This window comes from Macaca fascicularis, chromosome 8 (assembly GCF_037993035.2).
Source record: "Macaca fascicularis isolate 582-1 chromosome 8, T2T-MFA8v1.1".
Classification (NCBI taxonomy): domain Eukaryota; kingdom Metazoa; phylum Chordata; class Mammalia; order Primates; family Cercopithecidae; genus Macaca; species Macaca fascicularis.
Window position 1 is genome coordinate 152117471 of NC_088382.1, and position 19594 is coordinate 152137064.

General features: G+C 62.4%; 1 protein-coding gene across 12 annotated transcripts in view; it reads left to right on the top strand.

Moving 5' to 3' along the window:
• ADGRB1 (adhesion G protein-coupled receptor B1) overlaps nt 1-19594 on the top strand; it is a 97616-nt gene that overhangs the window by 11554 nt on the left and 66468 nt on the right. For 10 of the 12 annotated variants that reach the window (XR_012416966.1, XR_012416967.1, XM_065519704.2 and 7 more), the window contains exons 1-8: nt 2566-3491; nt 13796-13957; nt 15205-15315; nt 15723-15887; nt 16058-16221; nt 16832-17006; nt 18940-19104; nt 19320-19421. Coding sequence is in view for 10 of the 12 variants with exons in the window: in XM_065519704.2 (XP_065375776.1) it covers nt 2708-3491; nt 13796-13957; nt 15205-15315; nt 15723-15887; nt 16058-16221; nt 16832-17006; nt 18940-19104; nt 19320-19421 (1828 nt within the window). In the remaining 2 variants the exon portion in view is untranslated. Of the gene's footprint in view, nt 1-2488; nt 3492-13795; nt 13958-15204; nt 15316-15722; nt 15888-16057; nt 16223-16831; nt 17007-18939; nt 19105-19319; nt 19422-19594 lie in introns of those variants that run through there. The other 2 variants (XM_045398774.3, XM_045398770.3) reach the window with 2 other exon arrangements.

Sequence of the window (19594 nt, forward strand, 5' to 3'; positions counted from 1 at the left end):
CAGGCTGCCAGGTTGTACCAGTTTCCAGATGGGATGACCGAGGCACTAAAGACTCCATGCCCGGCCAAAGGCCACAGCAGCTGGTCCTTGTACACCCCAGCTCCTGTGCCCGCTCCTGGCACCGCAGGCCCCAGGAACCTGCCCCACCCTAGAAAGGCTGTGGGGTGGAGCTGCCAGGGCCTGGGATGAGGAGGGGAGAGGTGGGCCCCGGCATCTTGAGCTGTGTGGGTCCCTCTGGGGGAAGGTGGTGCATCTGGGGGTGACACCAACTCAGGGTCAGGGCTAACAGGATTGCCTGGGGCCTCCTTGGCACTTGGAGGGGCATGTGGGGCAGTGAGGCTGGCTGGCCTGTGGAGGGGTCAAGGTCATGCTGGGTCAGCACCAGTTGGGACTGGTGCTCTGCCAGGCTCTACGGATACTCACCCAGGACTGGGCTTACCTGGGACTGTAGCTCGAAGTGAGGCTGGGTGGGACTCACACAGGCAGGTGGGACCTGCCCACAGCCACTGTCTCTCCATCGGATGGTGGGGGGCGCCCAGGACAGCCCGGCTCTTCCATGCCTTGTCCAAGCCCACCCAGCCAAGCGTGTCTGGGGGCAGGACTGGAGGAGGGCTTCCAGGAGGCAGGGGACATGGCAGCGCCTTCCCAGGTCTGCCACAAAGGCGCCAGGATGGGAAGATTGTGTTGTAGGTTTGCCCCTTTAAAAAAAGCTTTTCTCTTGGGAGCCCGGAATGTTTGCCAGGAACAAGACCATGGAGGGCAGGTTGGGCCATGTCTGTCCCCGGATCCAGAAGCCCCAGCCAGCTTCCTTCCCCCGCTGGGAGCACTTCCTGCACCCCCCTGGCTAAAATTCCCCTACCCAGCTCTTAATCTCTTGCTGAGAGCAGTGGGGCACCCATCCCACTTTACAGATGAGGAAACTGAGGCTCTGTGGTGAGACTTGTCCGGGGCCACTCTGCAGTCCCGGGCACAGCCTGAGTCCAGCCTCCGGCCTCCTGGCTCCCATGGGCTCAGAGCCTCTGCTCAGGCCGGGACCAGGCCTCGAGGCTGCCTGGGCCCAGCTCCCTGCTCTGCCTACAAGGCTATGCAGGAAGGACGCCAGGAGGGGACTGCAGAGCAGTGACTGACCTTGTGTTGCCGGCCAGCTGGGCCTGGGCAGCAGGAAGCAGCAAGTCCCGTGGGCGGGCAACCAGCATTTGCGTGGTCAGCAGAGCGGAGGCATCCCCACCAGGAGGCCGGGTGGCCTCAGGGAGGGAGACTGGCTGCAGCTCCCCTCCCTCCCGCACTGGCTTGGCTGCTGGGTGGGATGGACGGCCTGGCCAGAGGCCTTGGAGGTGGTGAGGAGACTGAGGTCTGTAGGCAGAAGGAGCTTGCCAAGGTCCACAGCGAGGTGGATGCCCGCTGGGCCCAGGGCAGCCCCCAATCCAGGGCCTTCGCTGCGCCTCTGCTCACCTGTGCCAGTGTGAGTGGGCAGTCACTCAACCTGGGCCCTCTCCTGGAGCTGGGAGGTGTCTCCTGGTGGCACAAATTTGGGGTCAGCCTGAGGCTCATGTACAGGTTCTCCCACCCACTCACTGTGACGGGGTCAATTATGCATTCTCTCTGTGTCTCAGTTTTCCCATCATGAATGATGGGAAGTAATGCTAGCCTTGCAGAGCAAGGGCGAAGGTGAGGTGGCTCCTGGTGGCTCCATCCCCCTCTCCATCCCTCCCCAGGCCCTGTGCCTGTAGCTTTAGGGCATGAAGGGCCACGTGGGAGGGCCAAAAGAGAGCTTCCTGGCAGGAGCACCAGCTGGGTACAGGACGCTGGAGGCTGCAGAGGGCAGTCCTGGGGGCACCAAATCTGAACCCCTCTCACCCCAAAGATCCAGTCACTGTTGTTGAGGCTCTACACCCCCTTCCTGCTCCCCAAGCCTTTAGAAGGGGCTCGGGGGCCAAACTGGAGGCTGGGGAATGGCCCGAGTAACCTTTCTCCCGTGCTCCGGGCCCACTTCCCTTCCCACGGGGTTTGCAGAATCTTCCCGGGAAGAAGGAAGGTTAGAGAGGAGGGACCAAGGTCAGTAGGAGAGAGAGAGCCTGAGAGAGCTGCACCCTTCACTCACAGAGGGGCAGCCACGCAGAGTGAGGGGAGCGGGCAGGCAGGCAGGCCAGGGCCCCCGGGAGCCACGCCAGGCTGCCTGGGCAAAAGGGTACCGCCAAAAGCCCCAGGTGGAGTGCCAGCCCCTCCCTGCTCAGGCTTGGGTAGAGGCGGAGGTACTTTGTTCCCCAAGCTGGGCCACTGCCCCTGCAGGTGGTCACGCTGGTGGGTGGCAGACAGACAGGTGGACGGAGCAGGTGCCTGGGAGGGTGCCAGGGCCTGTGTCTGTGGCCCAAAGTCCTCCTGCCCTCTTTGGGAGGTGGCTAAGCTGCCTCCTCTGAGACAGCCCCCTCCTCCCAGAGTCCACGACTCCCCAGGGGCTCACTCTGACCCTCTGCTCTTTCTCTTCCAGATGCTGCTGGTGGCCACAGGCTGGCACCAGGGCCCTGGACTTTAGAAGCCGTTGCTGCCCTCTCTGTCACCTGAAGCGGGGCCCTCTCCCATCTCACCCTTGCCCCGCCTCCCTGCCCCCGCCGGGCCGGCCCTGCCCGCCGCCGGACCCTGGCATGTCAAGGCCTGGTCCGTGCCTGCCTGCCCAGCCCGCGGAACCCCGGCGGCCCCGCGAGCTAGGATGAGGGGCCAGGCCGCCGCCCCGGGCCCCGTCTGGATCCTCGCCCCGCTGCTGCTGCTGCTGCTGCTGCTGGGGCGCCGCGCGCGGGCTGCCGCCGGAGCAGACGCAGGGCCGGGGCCCGAGCCGTGCGCCACGCTGGTGCAGGGAAAGTTCTTCGGCTACTTCTCAGCGGCCGCTGTGTTCCCGGCCAACGCCTCGCGCTGTTCCTGGACGCTGCGCAACCCGGATCCGCGGCGCTACACTCTGTACATGAAAGTGGCCAAGGCGCCCGTGCCCTGCAGCGGCCCCGGCCGCGTCCGCACCTACCAGTTCGACTCCTTCCTCGAGTCCACGCGCACCTACCTGGGCGTGGAGAGCTTCGACGAGGTGCTGCGGCTCTGCGACCCCTCCGCACCCCTGGCCTTCCTGCAGGCCAGCAAGCAGTTCCTGCAGATGCGGCGCCAGCAGCCGCCCCAGGACGACGAACTCGGGCCGCGGGTTGGGCCGCCGGGCCCCAGCGACGACTTCTCCGTGGAGTACCTGGTGGTGGGGAACCGCAACCCCAGCCGTGCCGCCTGTCAGATGCTGTGCCGCTGGCTGGACGCGTGTCTGGCCGGTAGCCGCAGCTCGCACCCCTGCGGGATCATGCAGACCCCCTGTGCCTGCCTGGGCGGCGAGGCGGGCGGCCCTGCCGCGGGCCCCCTGACCCCCCGCGGGGATGTCTGCTTGAGAGATGCGGTGGCTGGTGGCCCTGAAAACTGCCTCACCAGCCTGACCCAGGACCGGGGCGGGCACAGCGCCACAGGTGAGGGACTGGCGGGGAAACCTTCAGACGGGAGATGGGCAGATAGGGGGAGGTGAGCAGACAGGGGAGGCGGGTAGATGGAGGAAATGGGCGGACAGAGGAGGTGGGCGGACAGGCGGAGGTGGGTGGGCAGGGGAGGTGGGTGAGGGTCTTCTTCCGCAGGGCTGCCCTGGTTAGCACCGCTGTCTGGGGAGTATGCACCCTGGCACCCTCCCAGGCGCCTGCTCCATCCACCTGTGCACAGAGTAAGAGTGAAGGTCACTGCAAGTGTGCAGGGCCAGCCCGGGCACTCGGTGGGTGCCTGTTGAGCGTTGAAGGCCTAATTTCCTCCAGGATGGGAAAGGGTCATCCTCCTGGCTAGGAGAGGGCCCACCCTTTCTCTCCGGCAGGACAACTTTAATGAGTCAGAGGCCGCAGGGGGCTGGGGGCGGCAGGAGCCTGTGGGGCTGGATGATGCTCCTGGGGACTCGGGCTGCGTGGAAAGGTGGGCAGGTGGGCTCTGTGGAGATGTGGTCAGGAGATGAGGTTTTGGGTTGAGTATGGTCTGGGTGGATGAATCACATCTGCCATGCGCTCTAGGTGCTGGGGCCGGGGCTGCAGCAGTGAAAACCCTCGAGATCCCTGTTCTCAGGAAGCTGCATAAGGGAGGAAGGAAAGCCCTAAGCAAGAAGACACGAGCAGCCAGGCATCAGGCAGCGATGAGAACCTTGCACAAGAACCAGGCAGGGCCAGCCCGGCACGGCAGGGTTGCTGTTGTACCTGGAGGTCAGGGAGGCTGTGAGGACCAGGGACCTTGTTCAAAGCTCGGGACAGGTGGGGGAACCTCATGCCAGGAAGAGAGAACGGCAAGTGCAGAGGCCTGGGTGGCTTTGTGCCCAGAGAGCACAGAGGGGCAGGGGCCAGTCCTGTGGGGCTGCCAGCCTCTGGGACACTGACTTTTCCTGCTAATGAGGTAGGAACCTGCAAAGGAGCAGGGTCCTCGGGGTAGAGCCTTGTGGGGGCCCAGTGGGCCTCAGTGCAGGAGATGGGTCCTGTGCACACCTAAGGCATGGAGACCCCTTGCTGACGGGTGACGTGCAAGAAAGAAAAGGAAGCCCAGGGTTTTGGTCAGAGCATCTGGGAGGATTGGGGGATTGGAGGGGTTTGAGTTTGCAATGCCAGGCGGGGGCTGACTGCGTACATCGAGTGTTTGGGGGTGAGGCCAGGCTGTGTACTCAAGGCTGGAGGGCCATCTTGGGGCAGTGGGACTCTTAGGGGTATCCAGGGGCCTTAACTTCTCTGGGGCCAGTGAGACCTGTGGACTCCTCCTCAGAATTTTGTGTTTAAAGGCACAAAACAGGCTACACAGGGCTACAAAGGAAGCCAGTTATGCTGGAGCATGGTTCTACCCATGACATGGGGCCATGGATCCCAGATGAGAAGCCTCTGTGAGGCTGTGAGTGGGGCTAGAGAGGGGCCAGGGGAAGGAGGGACAGGAATGAGGCTCGGCCCACCCCTCCAGTGGCCCAAGGAGGAGGGAGGCAGTGCCTCTGGGCAGTGGGGGGCCAGGAAGCCAAGTGGTCATCCCGTGTCGGGACAGGTGGGCACATCAGCTGTGTCAGGTGCCGCCAGTGGCTGGGTGGGAGGGGCTGAGGACCAAGCCCCCACCGGGCAGAGTGGAGGTCACTGTGGCCTTGGCGAGGGCGGCTTCCACGGTATGGCAGGGATGAGCACCTGAGAGGGACTGGGGAGAGAACAAAGCAGAGTATGGAGGGCTCTTTCAGGGAGCAGAGATGGGGCGGTGGATGGTTTGGGAGGTGGGAGGCTGCAGGAGGACTTGGCCCAGCGGTCACAGGCACACCTGGCCGTGCATCTTGCTCTGCCACTCCTGGTCACTTAACCCCTCGGAGCCTTGGTTCCTTCCTTGGCAGAATACCGACTCCTTGGCAGGGTATTTCCCTCTGATTGATGGGTCTCAAGGGCCCGGCCCAAGATTACACCCACTACTGAGAGCTGGTTGTTAGCAGCTTCAGGGGGCAGCAGCTCTGCCATTCCTAATAGTGCTCGGAGCATCGTGGAGCTTGTTGGAAAGAGCTGGCGGGACAGATGCATGTGATGCATGGAGAGGCTGGGGCACCATGTGACGTGGGTGTCGGAGGGAGCACCGAGCTTCACTCCTCACTGGGCACCTACTGAGTGCAGGCACCCTGGGGTGTAAGGTGGTCGGGCCTCCCGTGGGAGATCCCACGTTATCTTGGGAACCCAAGGGCCTTAGCAGGGCTTTGGGCAGAAGAGCCAGATGGTTGGGCTGTGAGTGCAGAACAGACGCCAGCCCCAAGGGGAAGCCTGAGACAGGCTGGCAGCCGGTGCAGGCATTCGGGAGGGGACTGCCACTGGCCTGGTCAGGACGTAGCAGCAGCATTGGGAGGGAAGAGGAGGTCCTTGGGGGTGCAGCTGATGATCGACTTACTGATGAAAGGATGTGGGCATGGGCATGGAGCTCCTCCCAGGTGTCCCACCAGAAAGGAGGATGTCGGCTGAGTTGAGGAAGTGGGGCTGGGGTGGCAGGGAGAAAAAGATCTGGAGGTCAGAATGGGACTTGAGTGTGAGCTGCCCGTGAGGCAGCCAGCTGGCAGTGTCACGTGAACAGGCAACTCTGACACCTGGAGCACCAGGACAGGGCGAGGGAGGGGCAATGGATGCTTGAAAATAGCTTCTGAGCCACATATGCAAAGCCCCAGGGCCTGGGTTCAAATCCCAGCCTGACCCGGCTTGCTGTGTCCCTGGGCCAATTCCATCAGCTCTCTCATCCCCTCAGGCCCCTCATCTTTAAAACAGAAAGAGTAAAAATATCTTGTTTCCTAGATTGCCCTGAGGAATGAGAACAGGGGTGAAGTGTTTCCAAGCAGAAGTGATGTTGACGATGAAATATCAATATCCTCTTGTATTCTTAGGCAGGGGGACTCTAGAGGGCTCAGGGAGCAGAGACAGACGGGAGGCAGGGATATTCGAGCAGCTCAGGGTGTGCAGGGAGATTCTGAGAAAGGGAATGTTTGGAAGTGGTGCTCAGAAGGAGGTGGGAGGATGTGTGTTCACGCATGTATTCATGCAAGTATGTTGTGTGTGCATGTGTGTTCACGCATGTATGTGTGCAAGTGTGGCATGTGCCCATGTTTGCATGCATGGCATACGTGTGTGTGCATATGTGCTCATGCATCTATGTAGTGTGTGTGCACCCATGTAAGTGTGGGTGCAAGTGTGTGTGTGCATGTGTGCATACATTACACACGTGCTTGTGTGCGCCACATGCATGCATGGTGTGAATGTGTGTATCGAGGCTGGGCTCTGTGCAGCAATTTTGACAGAACACAGGTAAAGGCTGTGGGGCAGGGGCCATTGGCCTTATGGAAAGATGGCTGGAGGGTACATTGACTCGGCTGCTGGCAACATGAAGCAGGGAGCTTGTCATCTTGTGCAGCAGGGAGTGGAATGTGGTCACCCGGGCCCAGAGACTGTTCAGACCCTAGTGCCCATGCCCTGTGCCCAGAAGGCCCTGATGCTTCCAGGACCACAGGAGCAAAAGTGATCTCAGTAGTAAGAGTCATTTATTGAGTGTTTACTTTGTGCCGGAGGCACCCGCATTTGAACACCCCTTGAGATAAGCTCCCGTGGAGGCACCCTCTGCCTCAGGGCCTCCACGTGGCTGTTCCCTCTGCCAGAAACAGTCTTTCCCAGAGACCCGCGGGGCTCCCGCCTTCCAGTCCTCAGGCAGATGTGACCTTTCAGTGCAGGCTACCCTGAACGTCCTGTTTAAAATGGCAGCAGCTCTGGCCTCACTCTCTGGCCCTTTATCCTGCCTCTGTTTCTGCATGCATGTGTCACCTCTCAACATACTGCATAATTTCCCTTATTTGTTGTGTCCACTTCTGATTGCCCAGGCCAGGATGTAAGCAACACAAAGCAGGCATTGCCGGTTTCCTGATGTGCCCCCCAGAGTGTAGAACAGTACCTGGGAGCAGCAGGCACTCAGTCAGTCCCTGCTGGAGAAAACCAGACACAGACATGTTAAGGCAGCGGCCAGGGCCACACGGCTTGTGAGTGGTAGACTGATGGCAGAGCTACTTGATGCTGCCACCGCGTGGTAACACTAGGGCTTCTGCAGTGAGCTCTGCTCAGAGCTGTGCGTGTGTGTGCATGTGTGTGCCTGTGTGTGAATGTGTGTGTGCATGTGTGTGACTGTGTGAGTGCGTGTGCGTGCATGTGTGCATGTGTGCATGTGTGTGAATGTGAGTGCGTGCATGTACGTGTGTGAATGTGTGTGTGCGTGCACATGTGTATGAGTGTGAATGTGTGAGTGCATGTGTGAGTGTATGTGAGTGCGTATGTGTCCGTGTGTGCGTGTGCGTGTGCGTGTGGGGGATGGGGTGTCATGAGGACCAGAGAGGCAGGTGACCATTCAGCAGACACATAGCTGAGTGGAGGCAGGGTCGACCCCAGATCCTGCCAGCTGAGACCTGTGCCCAGAGAGCTTTGTGCCCTGGCTGTGGGCCCCGGGGACACTGGAACGGGCTTGTCCATCCGTCGCTGTCCCTAGCAGGCAACGCACAGCCAAGTGCAGGAGCAAGCAGGCAGCCCAGGCCAGCCCGTGGCCCATTTTCAGCCCTGCCCCCAACACGGCCTGTCCAAATGCCACATGGCCACGTCATGCGTCAGACTCTGCAAACACTCCTCAGGCCAAGCAACTGTTCCCCTCCACCTTGCACTGCCCCACGCTCCACGGCCCCCCAGGCTGCCAGGCCCCTCCTGCCGGCTCTCTCTGGCCCTCATCTCGCCACTGCCTCCCTTTGCATTTTTCCGCCTTGGGTGAGATGGGGCTGTTTCTCTCAAGGGTTGTTTTAAATATTCATGTTTTAATTAAATAATTTTATTGCAGAAGCGACATGGAAGATAATGAAAAAGCAGCGTCCTGGGGCCTGGGAGCAAGTGTGTGTGTCCCTGCGTGCCCTTGTGTGTGTGTGTGTGTGTCCCTGTGTGTGTGTCCCTATGTGTCCCTGTGTGGTGTGTGTGTCCCTGTGTGTGTCCCTGTGTGGTGTGTCCCTGTGTGTGTCCCTGTGTGGTGTGTCCCTGTGTGGTGTGTGTCCCTGCATCCTGTGTGTGGTGTGTGTCCTCGTGTGTGTCCTCCGTGTACCCACAGGGAGTGGGTATGGAGGCTGGGCTGGAACTGGGTGTGGAGTGTGAACCCACACTTCTGTTGGGCTCCTGGATCCCGCAGGGGAGTGGGAGGCTGTGCCGCTGGCCAAGGGGCTGTGACCGGCCACGGAGCTAGGGTGACCTCCCCGTCCCTGCCTTGCCTCCAGGGTGAGTCAGGCTCAGCCCAGGCCCACCTGTCCAGTGACACCTCGCTCACTCCTGAGGCTGTTGGAGACAGAGTCAGGCTCAGCCCCAACCGCGGGAGCCCGGGAAGTCCTGGGAAGAGGCATCTGGAGGCCTCTCTGGGCTGTGCAGGGGCAGAGGGAGCGGCAAAGGCTGGACTGGAATTTGGAGGGGAGTCAGGACTGGAGTGGAGTTTGGGACTCCAGGTAGTCTCACGGTGACAGGGAGCACTGAGGGACTTGGGAAGGTGCCAAGGCCTCCACTGTCAGGGGTTTCTGGCTTGGACAGGGGAGCCACTCTTTTTGCACAAGGGCCAATTTAGAAAAATCTAGAAAACAAGAAGGCTTCAGTCCCCATCACAGACAACACACATTTCAGATGGGGATGGCAGGATGGGGCCCGCTGGGAATGATATGCATGGGCCCACCATGCCCTCAGCCCTTCACCTCCTCCGCTCAGAACCAGAACGCACCCCACGCCCGCCCGGCTGCAAGAGAGGCTGAGTCAGGGCCCTGTGTTTGGGTTCCACTTCCCAGAAAGATGGGGAGAAAGGATGTGCAGCTGGCAGCAGACAGCCGGGGTCGGGGCCTGGGAGGTGCGCAGAGACTTGTCCAAGGTCTCCGGGATGGGCCCTGAGCTTTCAGGCTTGTAAACAGGGCACCGTTCTCAGGCCAGGGAGCACCTGCCTGATCAAGAAAAGGAAGCAACAGGCCGGGCGCGGTGGCTCAAGCCTGTAATCCCAGCACTTTGGGAGGCCGAGGCGGGCGGATCACGAGGTCAGGAGATCGAGACCATCCTGGCTAACACGGTGAAACCCCGTCTCTACTAAAAAAATACAAAAAAATAGCCGGGCAAGGTGGTGGGCGCCTGTAGTCCCAGCTACTCGGGAGGCTGAGGCAGGAGAATGGCGTAGACCCGGGAGGCGGAGCTTGCAGTGAGCTGAGATCCGGCCACTGCACTCCAGCCTGGGCCACAGAGCGAGACTCCGCCTCAAAAAAAAAAAAAGAAAAGGAAGCAACAAGACTCGGCCAGCTCAGGGAGCCTCAGTTTCCCTCCTGAGAGTTGGAGACAGGACACTACCTGCTTGCAGGCCTATGTGAGGCTTTCAGGAGATGGAGCTTGACAGGTTTAGGGGAACCCCACTGCCCTACAAGGTTCATCGCTCCTCTTGGCTCACCTGGGAAGTGGCCTGCCGGATGGTGGGCTCGGCTTCTCAGTCCCATCCTGAGATCCACTGGTGCCCGCCTCTGTGGCGGGAGGAATGAGGGCCGGCCACTTGGGCCCCGCCTGTAGGAGCTGCTGGCAGCAGGTGGGCTAAGTCAGGCCACAGGGAGCCCCATCCGCCCTCTGGGGCCCTCCTTTCCACGTCCGTGCAGAGGGCCCTGGTCCAGGTCTCAGAGGAGGAGTCTGGGTGCCACAGGACAGACCCTAACTCAGAGCCTGGGCTGGGGGTGGGGTCATCCCTGGGACACACTGTGGTGCCCGGGACCTGGTGGCAGAGCAGGGCGGGAATGGCGGAACTGACCCTCCAGCCCCGGTGCTGCCTGACCTGCTGGACTCGGGAGACCTCTGCTGGCTACAGACAGAAGTACACAGCTCCCCTCCAGAGGAGAGGCCGGAAGCTGGGGAGGCCCAGCTGGAGGGAGGGACACCCCCTGCGCCCCCCTGCACCCCCATCCCAGCCAACTCAGGGTGCGGGCTGTGGGGAGCTCACAGCCTCCAGTCTAGGGCGCCAGGGTGGGAAGGACACCAGGAGGCCTCTCACCAAGCACCCTCTCCCCTGGGTGGCCAGGCTGCCTAGGGCCGTTAATTGGCTCTATTCATCCCCTTAATGAGATGGAAATGAGGCTTCCAGACAGAGCTGGCATTGAGTGGGGGAAGAAAGGCGGCTTCTTTCCGGGCCTGGAGGGGCAGCCCACCCCCCAGCCTGCTTGCTGCTCCTCTGCTGCCCCTCACTGCCCACCCAGCTCAGACACACTGTGGCCACCCAGCAAAGGGTGGCTTGAACACCTCTGCGCCCTGCACTACAGACCCCAGGGGCTCCATCCTGGCTTTGATGCATTCACTGGGCAAACACTTATTGAGTGTCAGCTATGTGAGGGGACACACATAAAAAACAAACCAAGAATAAAAATAGCAGCTACCGTTTTCTCAGTGTTTATTAGTGGCAGGAGTGTGACCAAGATGAAGGATCAGTCTGTGACTGGGATCAGGGCTCAGAATGTGACAGGATCAGGAATTCTGTGTCCAGGACCAGAGGTCAGTCTGTGATGAGGATCAAGGCTCAGTATGTGACCAGGGTCAGGAATCAGTGTGACTAGAATCCAGACTCAGTATGCATCCAGGGTCAGCTTGTGACCTGGATCAGGGCTCAGCACAGGTCCAAAGTCAGGGCTCAGTATGTGACCAGGGTCAGGGCTTGGTTTGTGGGGGCAGGGTGATCCATCCTCTGGGCCAGTGTCCCCCCTGCACAGCCTCTCCTGATGTGCCCCCGCCCCTTCTCCCCCTACCACATCCTTACCACCTGGGTCACCAAGGTAACCAGCCCTGAAATGAGTGGGTGTTTTGGCAGCTGAGGCCTAACCTGGGTCTATCCTGAAAGGCTGCGCGCTGCAGCAGTTGCCATGGGAACCGAGTGGCATCCTCCGATGAGCCTGGCTTGGACACCCTCTCTCTCCCACCCACTGCCAGTTTCCACGTCACTCAGGCTTCCGCGTGGGGCTTGGGCTGGGATGGCGAGGGGGGTGCTGCAGTACGTACCACCCTGACCCATTGCCAGGCCCGCCTCTCAGGACCCCGTCTGTTCCTTTGCCTCATAATCGGGGGGTGAGATGCCTTCAGCAGGGGAGACCACTGAGGCCTGGAGCGCCTGGGCCCCGGTCAGTCCTGGCAGGAGGCCGTAGTCTGGGGGTTGGGGGGGGGGGCGTTTGGAATCTGACCACCAGTTCAAGTCCAGGTTCCTCTCCTTGTCCTGAGTTAGGGCATGTGACAGGGCAGCCACGAAGGGCCTGTCATCTGTTCCTGTGCTGTGGGCACATGCCACCCTGTCCTGCCCTTGTGCCCTGGAGGCTGTGCTGGGTCCCCTACCTCCCCTGGCATGGCATGGGCCAAGCACGTTGTGGAGGAAGCAGCCAGGTGCTCTCCTCTCTGGGACCTATGGGAGTGTGGCTCTGTGAGGGAAGGGAGAGGGTTCTGCAGCAGGTGTGGGGGCCTGGAAGATTCCCCCCACCCGATGGTCCCCAGCAGGGAGAATGAGGCACCCACTCCTCACACAGCTGTGGCAGGTCAAGTCCCTCTCTTGCGTCTCATCCCCGTGCCCCTGGCACCCCCTGCTGGCCAGTCCTGGCATAGGTGTGGGGAAGTGGGGCAGGGTGGGGGGCGCTCTGGTTGGACACTGAGTTTGCTGAAAATCAAAGTGGGGCCCCAGGAATCAACTCTGACCCAAATGACAATGCCCACACACCATCCTCCCCACATGCATTTTTGCTGTTTGCCTTCCCACTGCTCAGTCCTGGGAGGTCAGCCACTATCCTCATGTTGTAAATGATGGGAGTGAGGCCAGTGGGTGGTGGAGCCACTGGGGGAACCTGGCGGCTGGAGCTCCCCTGGGGTCTCCTTCAGTCCACACTCCCACTGAGGGAGGCAGGGCCCCTTCCCTGAGGCTCTGAGAGGCCCTGGGGCCCTTCTGGTGGGTCAGGGTGGCCTGTGCTTGGCCTGATTGCTGCCCCGGGGCCTCCCCTGCTGTGCCTGGGATCGAGAGGCCAGATCCCCAGTGCTCCCCAGTAGCAGCATGGGGCAGTGGCCCCAACTTCATGGTGGGTCCCCTCGTGGTGGCCGCCAGCTGTCTCCTCGCCACCTTGGCCAGGAGCAGGCACTTGGCAAGGGCTGAATGCCCTTTCCAAGTCGCCCTGACCCTGCTGCATTGGGTGTGCATTAGCCCAGAGTGCTGGGCAGGAGGCCCAAGCGGGATGCCTGGACGAGGCAGCCCCTTCCCGGCCCCCTGGTGCCGTTGCCCCTCTCTGGCCCACAGATGGCAGTGGCCCTCTCCTGCTTTGTGCTCCTCCATGGCTACCCAGTGCTCCAGGACCACGGGCACTCCAAGTGGCCCAAAGTGTTCTTGGCAGCACGAGGACCCCCGGGGAGCAGAGACTCCTGGGGCATGAGGTCTGGTTTGCTGGGGGAACACAGGTCCATAAAGGCCGTGGGCACTGTTAGGGCCGGGATGGAGGAAGACCCACCAGAGAAGCTGAACAGAGTGCCTGGGGTCAGGGCAGGGGTGTGGTGGGAAGGGGCCTGCAGGCATTTGTCCCAGGCTCCCTCGTGTGGCCAGCTGGCCAGGTCCAGGGCAGGCTCAGTCAGGCTGTGCCCTGGGTTCGAGGCCCTGGTTGGATACCAGGTGTGAGGCCTTGGTCACCACTGGTATCCCTGTGTGGGGTGAGGAAGCGGCTGCAGGTCACAGCTGGGGTGTGAAATGTGGAGCCCTGGTGATGAGGATGGCGACCCTCCGCTGAGCCCATGAGGAAACTGAGGCTCTGATGAGCAGGGCCTGGCCAGAAACTGGATGGAGCCTGGGGGCTTCCAGGTGTGCCAGGAAGGAGAGCTTTGGCGGCCAGGCCCCTCCACCCTCCGCTCACCATCAGGACGCTGAGTTGTGAGGCAGCCCTCGAGTGGGCGAAGGTCGTCATCCCTTCATCATCCTGGCAGCAAACCTGTCCAGCGGCGGTTGGCACACGGGGACCCTTCCGGCTCAGGCGTGACCTGAGCTCTCCAGAGTGGACCCGGGAGCTGGGTAGACACCGGACCCCCCGGTCCTCCCAGGCCAGGCCGTCCCCGGCACTGCGGCCCCTCCCGACCCGGGCCAGCCTCGGCGGGCTTAGCACCCCCATGATTTACCCCGTCCAGGCCACGAGCCCCTGCCCTACCCTGATCCCCGCCCTCTGGTCTCCCCCCAGGCGGCTGGAAGCTGTGGTCCCTGTGGGGCGAATGCACGCGGGACTGCGGGGGAGGCCTCCAGACGCGGACGCGCACCTGCCTGCCCGTGCCGGGAGTGGAGGGCGGCGGCTGCGAGGGGGTGCTGGAGGAGGGTCGCCAGTGCAACCGCGAGGCCTGCGGCCGTGAGTGCGGGCGGGGCGGGGCGGAGCCAGAGCCCTGGAGAGGCGGGGCTTGTGGGGGAGGGGCGGGGCCCTGGAGAGGAGGGGCCTCGAGCACAAGGGGCTGGTGGGGGCAGGGAGGGGTAGGGCCCAGAGCAACAGGGCCGGTGGAGGGAGGGGCTTAGGGCGGGACCAGGTAGGGGCGGGGCCTGGGCCTGGCAGGCGCTGGGCGGGGCCTGCAGGAAGAGTGAATAGGGTGAGTCTGGGCTCTGAGAAGCAGGACCTCAACTCGGGGCTGGCCCGTGGGAGTGGGGCCTAGCCGGGGGAGCAGAGGTGAGGGCCCCGAAGAGTGTGGTGCTTGGGGCTGGGTGGGACTAGACGGGGCTTTCTTTTTTTTGTTTTTGGTGTTTTTTTTTGAGAGGGAGTCTTACTGTGTCACCCAGGCTGGAGTGCAGTGGTAAGATCTCGGCTCACTGCGAACTCCGCCTTCTGGGTTCACGCCATTCTCCTGCCTCAGCCTCCCGAGTAGCTGGGACTACAGGCGCCTGCCACCACGCCCGGCTAATTTTTTGTATTTTTAGTAGATGGTATCCATCTCCTGACCTCGTGATCCCAAAGTGCTGGGATTACAGGCATGAGCCGCCGCACCCGGCCTAGATGGGGCTTTCTTCCCGTTTGTGGATTGGGGGTTTTGGAGGGTGTGCGGAAGGCTGGCTGTGGGAGCGCTGGCCAAGCCAGCCCTCCTGCCCCAGCCGGATGCTGCTTCCAGAATGTATTTCTCTAATAAGGCTCTCTAATGACCCCATGCATTTTTTAGCTGCTTCCATGAAGTTAAATCACGTTGTAATGAGACTGTCTTTGGGCTGTTTTTTCCTTGGTGAACTTTCCTGGGGAGAGGAGCTCCTCTCAGGAGCCTGGGGAGGGGCCTGGGGCGTCAGCTGGCCTGCGGGACGGAGGCAGGGGCGCTGTTGGGGTGCCAGGCAGGGGAAAGCAGCCACCTAGTGCGGGCTGCCGTCCTGCAGGTGAATGCTGGCCTGTGGGCAATGAAGGCAGTGAGGGAGTGGGCGCAGGGTACGGGAGACGGGACCCACAGGAAGGGTCCCCTGTTGACCAGATGAGGGCTGGTGCCAGGCTGGGCGCTCTGGTCCCTGGCTTCCCAACTGCCCAGTGGAGCCAGGTGGCCCAGTGCTGGCGGGCTCAGAGCACTGTGGCCACAGAGAGAGGACGGGGGCAAAGCACTGCTCCCGTGCTGACCTGAGCCCGTCCTGCAGCCGCTGGGCGCACCAGCTCCCGGAGCCAGTCCCTGCGGTCCACAGATGCCCGGCGGCGTGAGGAGCTGGGGGACGAGCTGCAGCAGTTTGGGTTCCCAGCCCCCCAGACCGGTGAGCTGGCGGGAGGGGGGTGGGCAGGACTAGGGCTTTGGGAAATACTGTAAGTTAACAATCACCACTAGTTATGGGTAGTAACTTGAACAACTAGACTAACCCGTCAGGTGCTGGGCTCTTGTCTCCTGACTGATTGGCATTAGGGGAACTGGTGTAAGGTGAGGAGACCTGTCCCTGGCCAGACCCCAGAGGCCCAGGGATGGCACAGGCCAGCTCTCAGGGCTTCCAGCCTTGTAGGGGAAATGACCAGTTCTTGAGATCAGCCTGGTTCGAAGGCCCGGGGGCTCTGCCCCAGCCCTGCTGCCTGCTCCCCAGCAGGGCAGCCCTCCTGCTGCGGGATCCGGCCCCGGTCTGACTGCAGCCCCGTGGGCGGCAGGCCTGTGACGCTGTAGTGGGGCCTGCAGGTGACCCAGCAGCCGAGGAGTGGTCCCCGTGGAGCGTGTGCTCCAGCACCTGCGGCGAGGGCTGGCAGACCCGCACGCGCTTCTGCGTGTCCTCCTCCTACAGCACGCAGTGCAGCGGACCCCTGCGCGAGCAGCGGCTGTGCAACAACTCCGCCGTGTGCCCAGGTGGGTGGGAACTTGGGCTTCGGCAGCGGGCGGCTGGGGCAGCGGGCAGCCGGGGCAGTGGGGGGCTGGGGCAGCAGAAGGCCAGGGCAGCAGGGGGCTGGGGCAGTGGGCGGCCAGGGCTTCAGGGACCGTGGCAGCAGAGGGCAGCAGCACCTTCTGTCCCTCTGCAGTGCATGGTGCCTGGGACGAGTGGTCACCCTGGAGCCTCTGCTCCAGCACCTGTGGCCGTGGCTTTCGGGATCGCACGCGCACCTGCAGGCCCCCCCAGTTTGGAGGCAACCCCTGTGAGGGCCCTGAGAAGCAAACCAAGTTTTGCAACATCGCCCTGTGCCCTGGTAGGTGAGAGGGAGGGCGTGGGGTCAGGGAGGAAGGGAAGAAAGGAGAGGTCACAGTAGGCCAATGGCCAGGCCTGGGAACCCAGCTTTGCCCACTCCAGACCCACCTCAGGGTGCTCAGAGGTTGGAACCTCAGACTGGGTTCAGGAAGCAGGCTGACGTGTGACCTTGGGGCATTTCCCACCCATGTCCCAGGTTGGGTGTGGGGTGGTGGCCCCCAGGGTGTTCACACCTGTGTCCCAGGCTGGGTGAGGGCTGCTGGCCCCCAGGGTGTTCTCACCCATGTCACAGGCTGGGCGTGGATGGTGGCCCCCAGGGTGTTCACACCCATGTCACAGTCTGGGTGTGGGCTGATGGGCCCCAAGGTGTTTACACCTATATCAGGCTGGGTATGGGGTGGTGGCCCCCGGGGTTTACTCTCTCGTGTCCCAGCCTGGATGTTCTCACCCATGTCACAGGCTGGGTGTGGGTAGTGGCCCCCAGGGTGTTCTCACCTATGTCCTAGGCTGAGTGTGAAGCAGTAGCCTCCAGGGTGCTCACACCCACATCCCAAGCCAGGCATTGGGGTGCCGGGTGTTCACGCCCACTTCGTGTCCCCTTCCTCCCCCGGGCCGGGCAGTGGATGGAAACTGGAACGAGTGGTCGAGCTGGAGCGCCTGCTCCGCCAGCTGCTCCCAGGGCCGACAGCAGCGCACGCGTGAATGCAACGGGCCTTCCTATGGGGGCGCCGAGTGCCAGGGCCACTGGGTTGAGACCCGAGACTGCTTCCTGCAGCAGTGCCCAGGTCAGGGGTGCGCCGGGCTGGGGTTGGGGGCACCTAACAAGCAGGAACCTCTAGGGAGGGGACAAGGCCCACGGCGGGTGGGGGTAACCATGGGCCCTGGTATGTGACTGAGGAGGGAGTGGGGTGCACAGTGGGGTCTGCGGTGGCCGTGGGGGAAACGGGGCGTGGAGTGGCTGCAGGGTGAGTGAGGTGCACTGTGGGGTGGGGGGGGCCATGAGGAGAGTGGGGCATGGGGTGGCCATTGGGAGAGGAGTGGGGTGCACAGTGGGACTTGGGGTGTCTGTGGGGGAAGTAGAGTGTGGCCATGGGGTAGTGGGGTGCACAGTGGGACTTGGGGTGTCTGTGGGGGAAGTAGAGTGTGGCCGTGGGGTAGTGGGGTGCACAGTGGGACTTGGGGTGTCTGTGGGGGAAGTGGAGTGTGGCCGTGGGGTAGTGGGGTGCACAGTGGGACTTGGGGTATCTGTGGGGGAAGTGGAGTGTGGGGTGGCCATGAGGTAGCGGGGTGCACAGTGGGACTTGGGGTGTCTGTGGGGGAAGTGGAGTGTGGAGTGACCATGGAGTAGTGGGGTGCACAGTGGGACTTGGGGTGTCTGTGGGGGTAGTGGAGTGTGGGGTGACTGTGAGGTAGCAGGGTGCACAGTAGGATTTGGGGTGTGCATGGGGAAGTGGAGTGTGGAGTGACCATGGAGTAGCGGGGTGCACAGTGGGACTTGGGGTGTCTGTGGGGGAAGTGGAGTGTGGAGTGACCATGGAGTAGCGGGGTGCACAGTGGGACTTGGGGTGTCTGTGGGGGAAGTGGAGTGTGGAGTGACCATGGAGTAGCGGGGTGCACAGTGGGACTTGGGGTGTCTGTGGGGGAAGTGGAGTGTGGAGTGACCATGGAGTAGCGGGGTGCACAGTGGGACTTGGGGTGTCTGTGGGGGAAGTGGAGTGTGGAGTGACCATGGAGTAGCGGGGTGCACAGTGGGACTTGGGGTGTCTGTGGGGGAAGTGGAGTGTGGAGTGACCATGGAGTAGCGGGGTGCACAGTGGGACTTGGGGTGTCTGTGGGGGAAGTGGAGTGTGGAGTGACCATGGAGTAGCGGGGTGCACAGTGGGACTTGGGGTGTCTGTGGGGGAAGTGGAGTGTGGAGTGACCATGGAGTAGCGGGGTGCACAGTGGGACTTGGGGTGTCTGTGGGGGAAGTGGAGTGTGGAGTGACCATGGAGTAGTGGGGTGCACAGTGGGACTTGGGGTGTCTGTGGGGGTAGTGGAGTGTGGGGTGACTGTGAGGTAGCAGGGTGCACAGTAGGACTTGGGGTGTCTGTGGGGGAAGTGGAGTGTGGAGTGACCATGGAGTAGCGGGGTGCACAGTGGGACTTGGGGTGTCTGTGGGGGAAGTGGAGTGTGGGGTGACCATGGAGTAGCGGGGTGCACAGTGGGACTTGGGGTGTCTGTGGGGGTAGTGGAGTGTGGAGTGACCATGGAGTAGCGGGGTGCACAGTGGGACTTGGGGTGTCTGTGGGGGAAGTGGAGTGTGGAGTGACCATGGAGTAGCGGGGTGCACAGTGGGACTTGGGGTGTCTGTGGGGGAAGTGGAGTGTGGAGTGACTGTGAGGTAGCAGGGTGTACAGTGGGACTTGGGGTGTGCATGGCGAAGAGGAGTGTGGGGAGGCCGTGGGGTAGCGGGGTGTACAGTGAGGCGTGGAGGGAGGGTGGTGGGGTTGGCTGCATGTGGGAGTTTGCTTTATTTTGTATCAGGCTGTTGACTGATTTCTCCTCTCCTGGTCTGAATTTCCCTTCTCCTGACCTCCTGCCCCACATCCCTGGGTCGCTGTGTTTCACTGCCGCACGGCTCTGTGTGCGTCGTCCCTGTCTGTGTCCTTGTGTCACTGTGGCTCCTGGACCCCGCCCTCCTTGTCGCCTGTGCCCTGTGTCTGGCTGTGCCTGCAGTGGATGGCAAGTGGCAGGCCTGGGCGTCATGGGGCAGTTGCAGCGTCACGTGTGGGGCTGGCAGCCAGCGACGGGAGCGCGTCTGCTCCGGGCCCTTCTTCGGGGGAGCAGTCTGCCAGGGCCCCCAGGATGAGTACCGGCAGTGCGGCACCCAGCGGTGTCCTGGTGAGGCCCCTCCCACCTGGGCTGGGCGGTGGGGAGGGCTGGTGGCAATCGGGCAGGCTCGGGCTCAGCTGTCACCCACGTGGTGTGTTGGGGACTCCCGTCCCGTCCTCATAGTGATGCCCGCTCCAGGCGCCTTGCAAGGGTCTGGGCCTTCCAGAGCCAGCTGCCGGCTCTCAGTACCCCTTCCTGAACCCCTGTCCTGGGCTCCTTGGCAGAGCCCCATGAGATCTGTGATGAGGACAACTTTGGTGCTGTGATCTGGAAGGAGACCCCAGCGGGAGAGGTGGCTGCCGTCAGGTGTCCCCGCAACGCCACAGGTGAGCGCTGGAGAGCACGTGGTGTATGGAGGCTCCCATCCTGCCCTCATGGTGATGCCCACGCTGAGGTGCTGTCAGCACTGGGACACGGCCCAGGCACGGAGCCCAGACAGCCTGCGTGCGCTGGCGCGGGGTGGTGGGGCCACAAGCCCGGGGCACCGTGTGAGAACTCT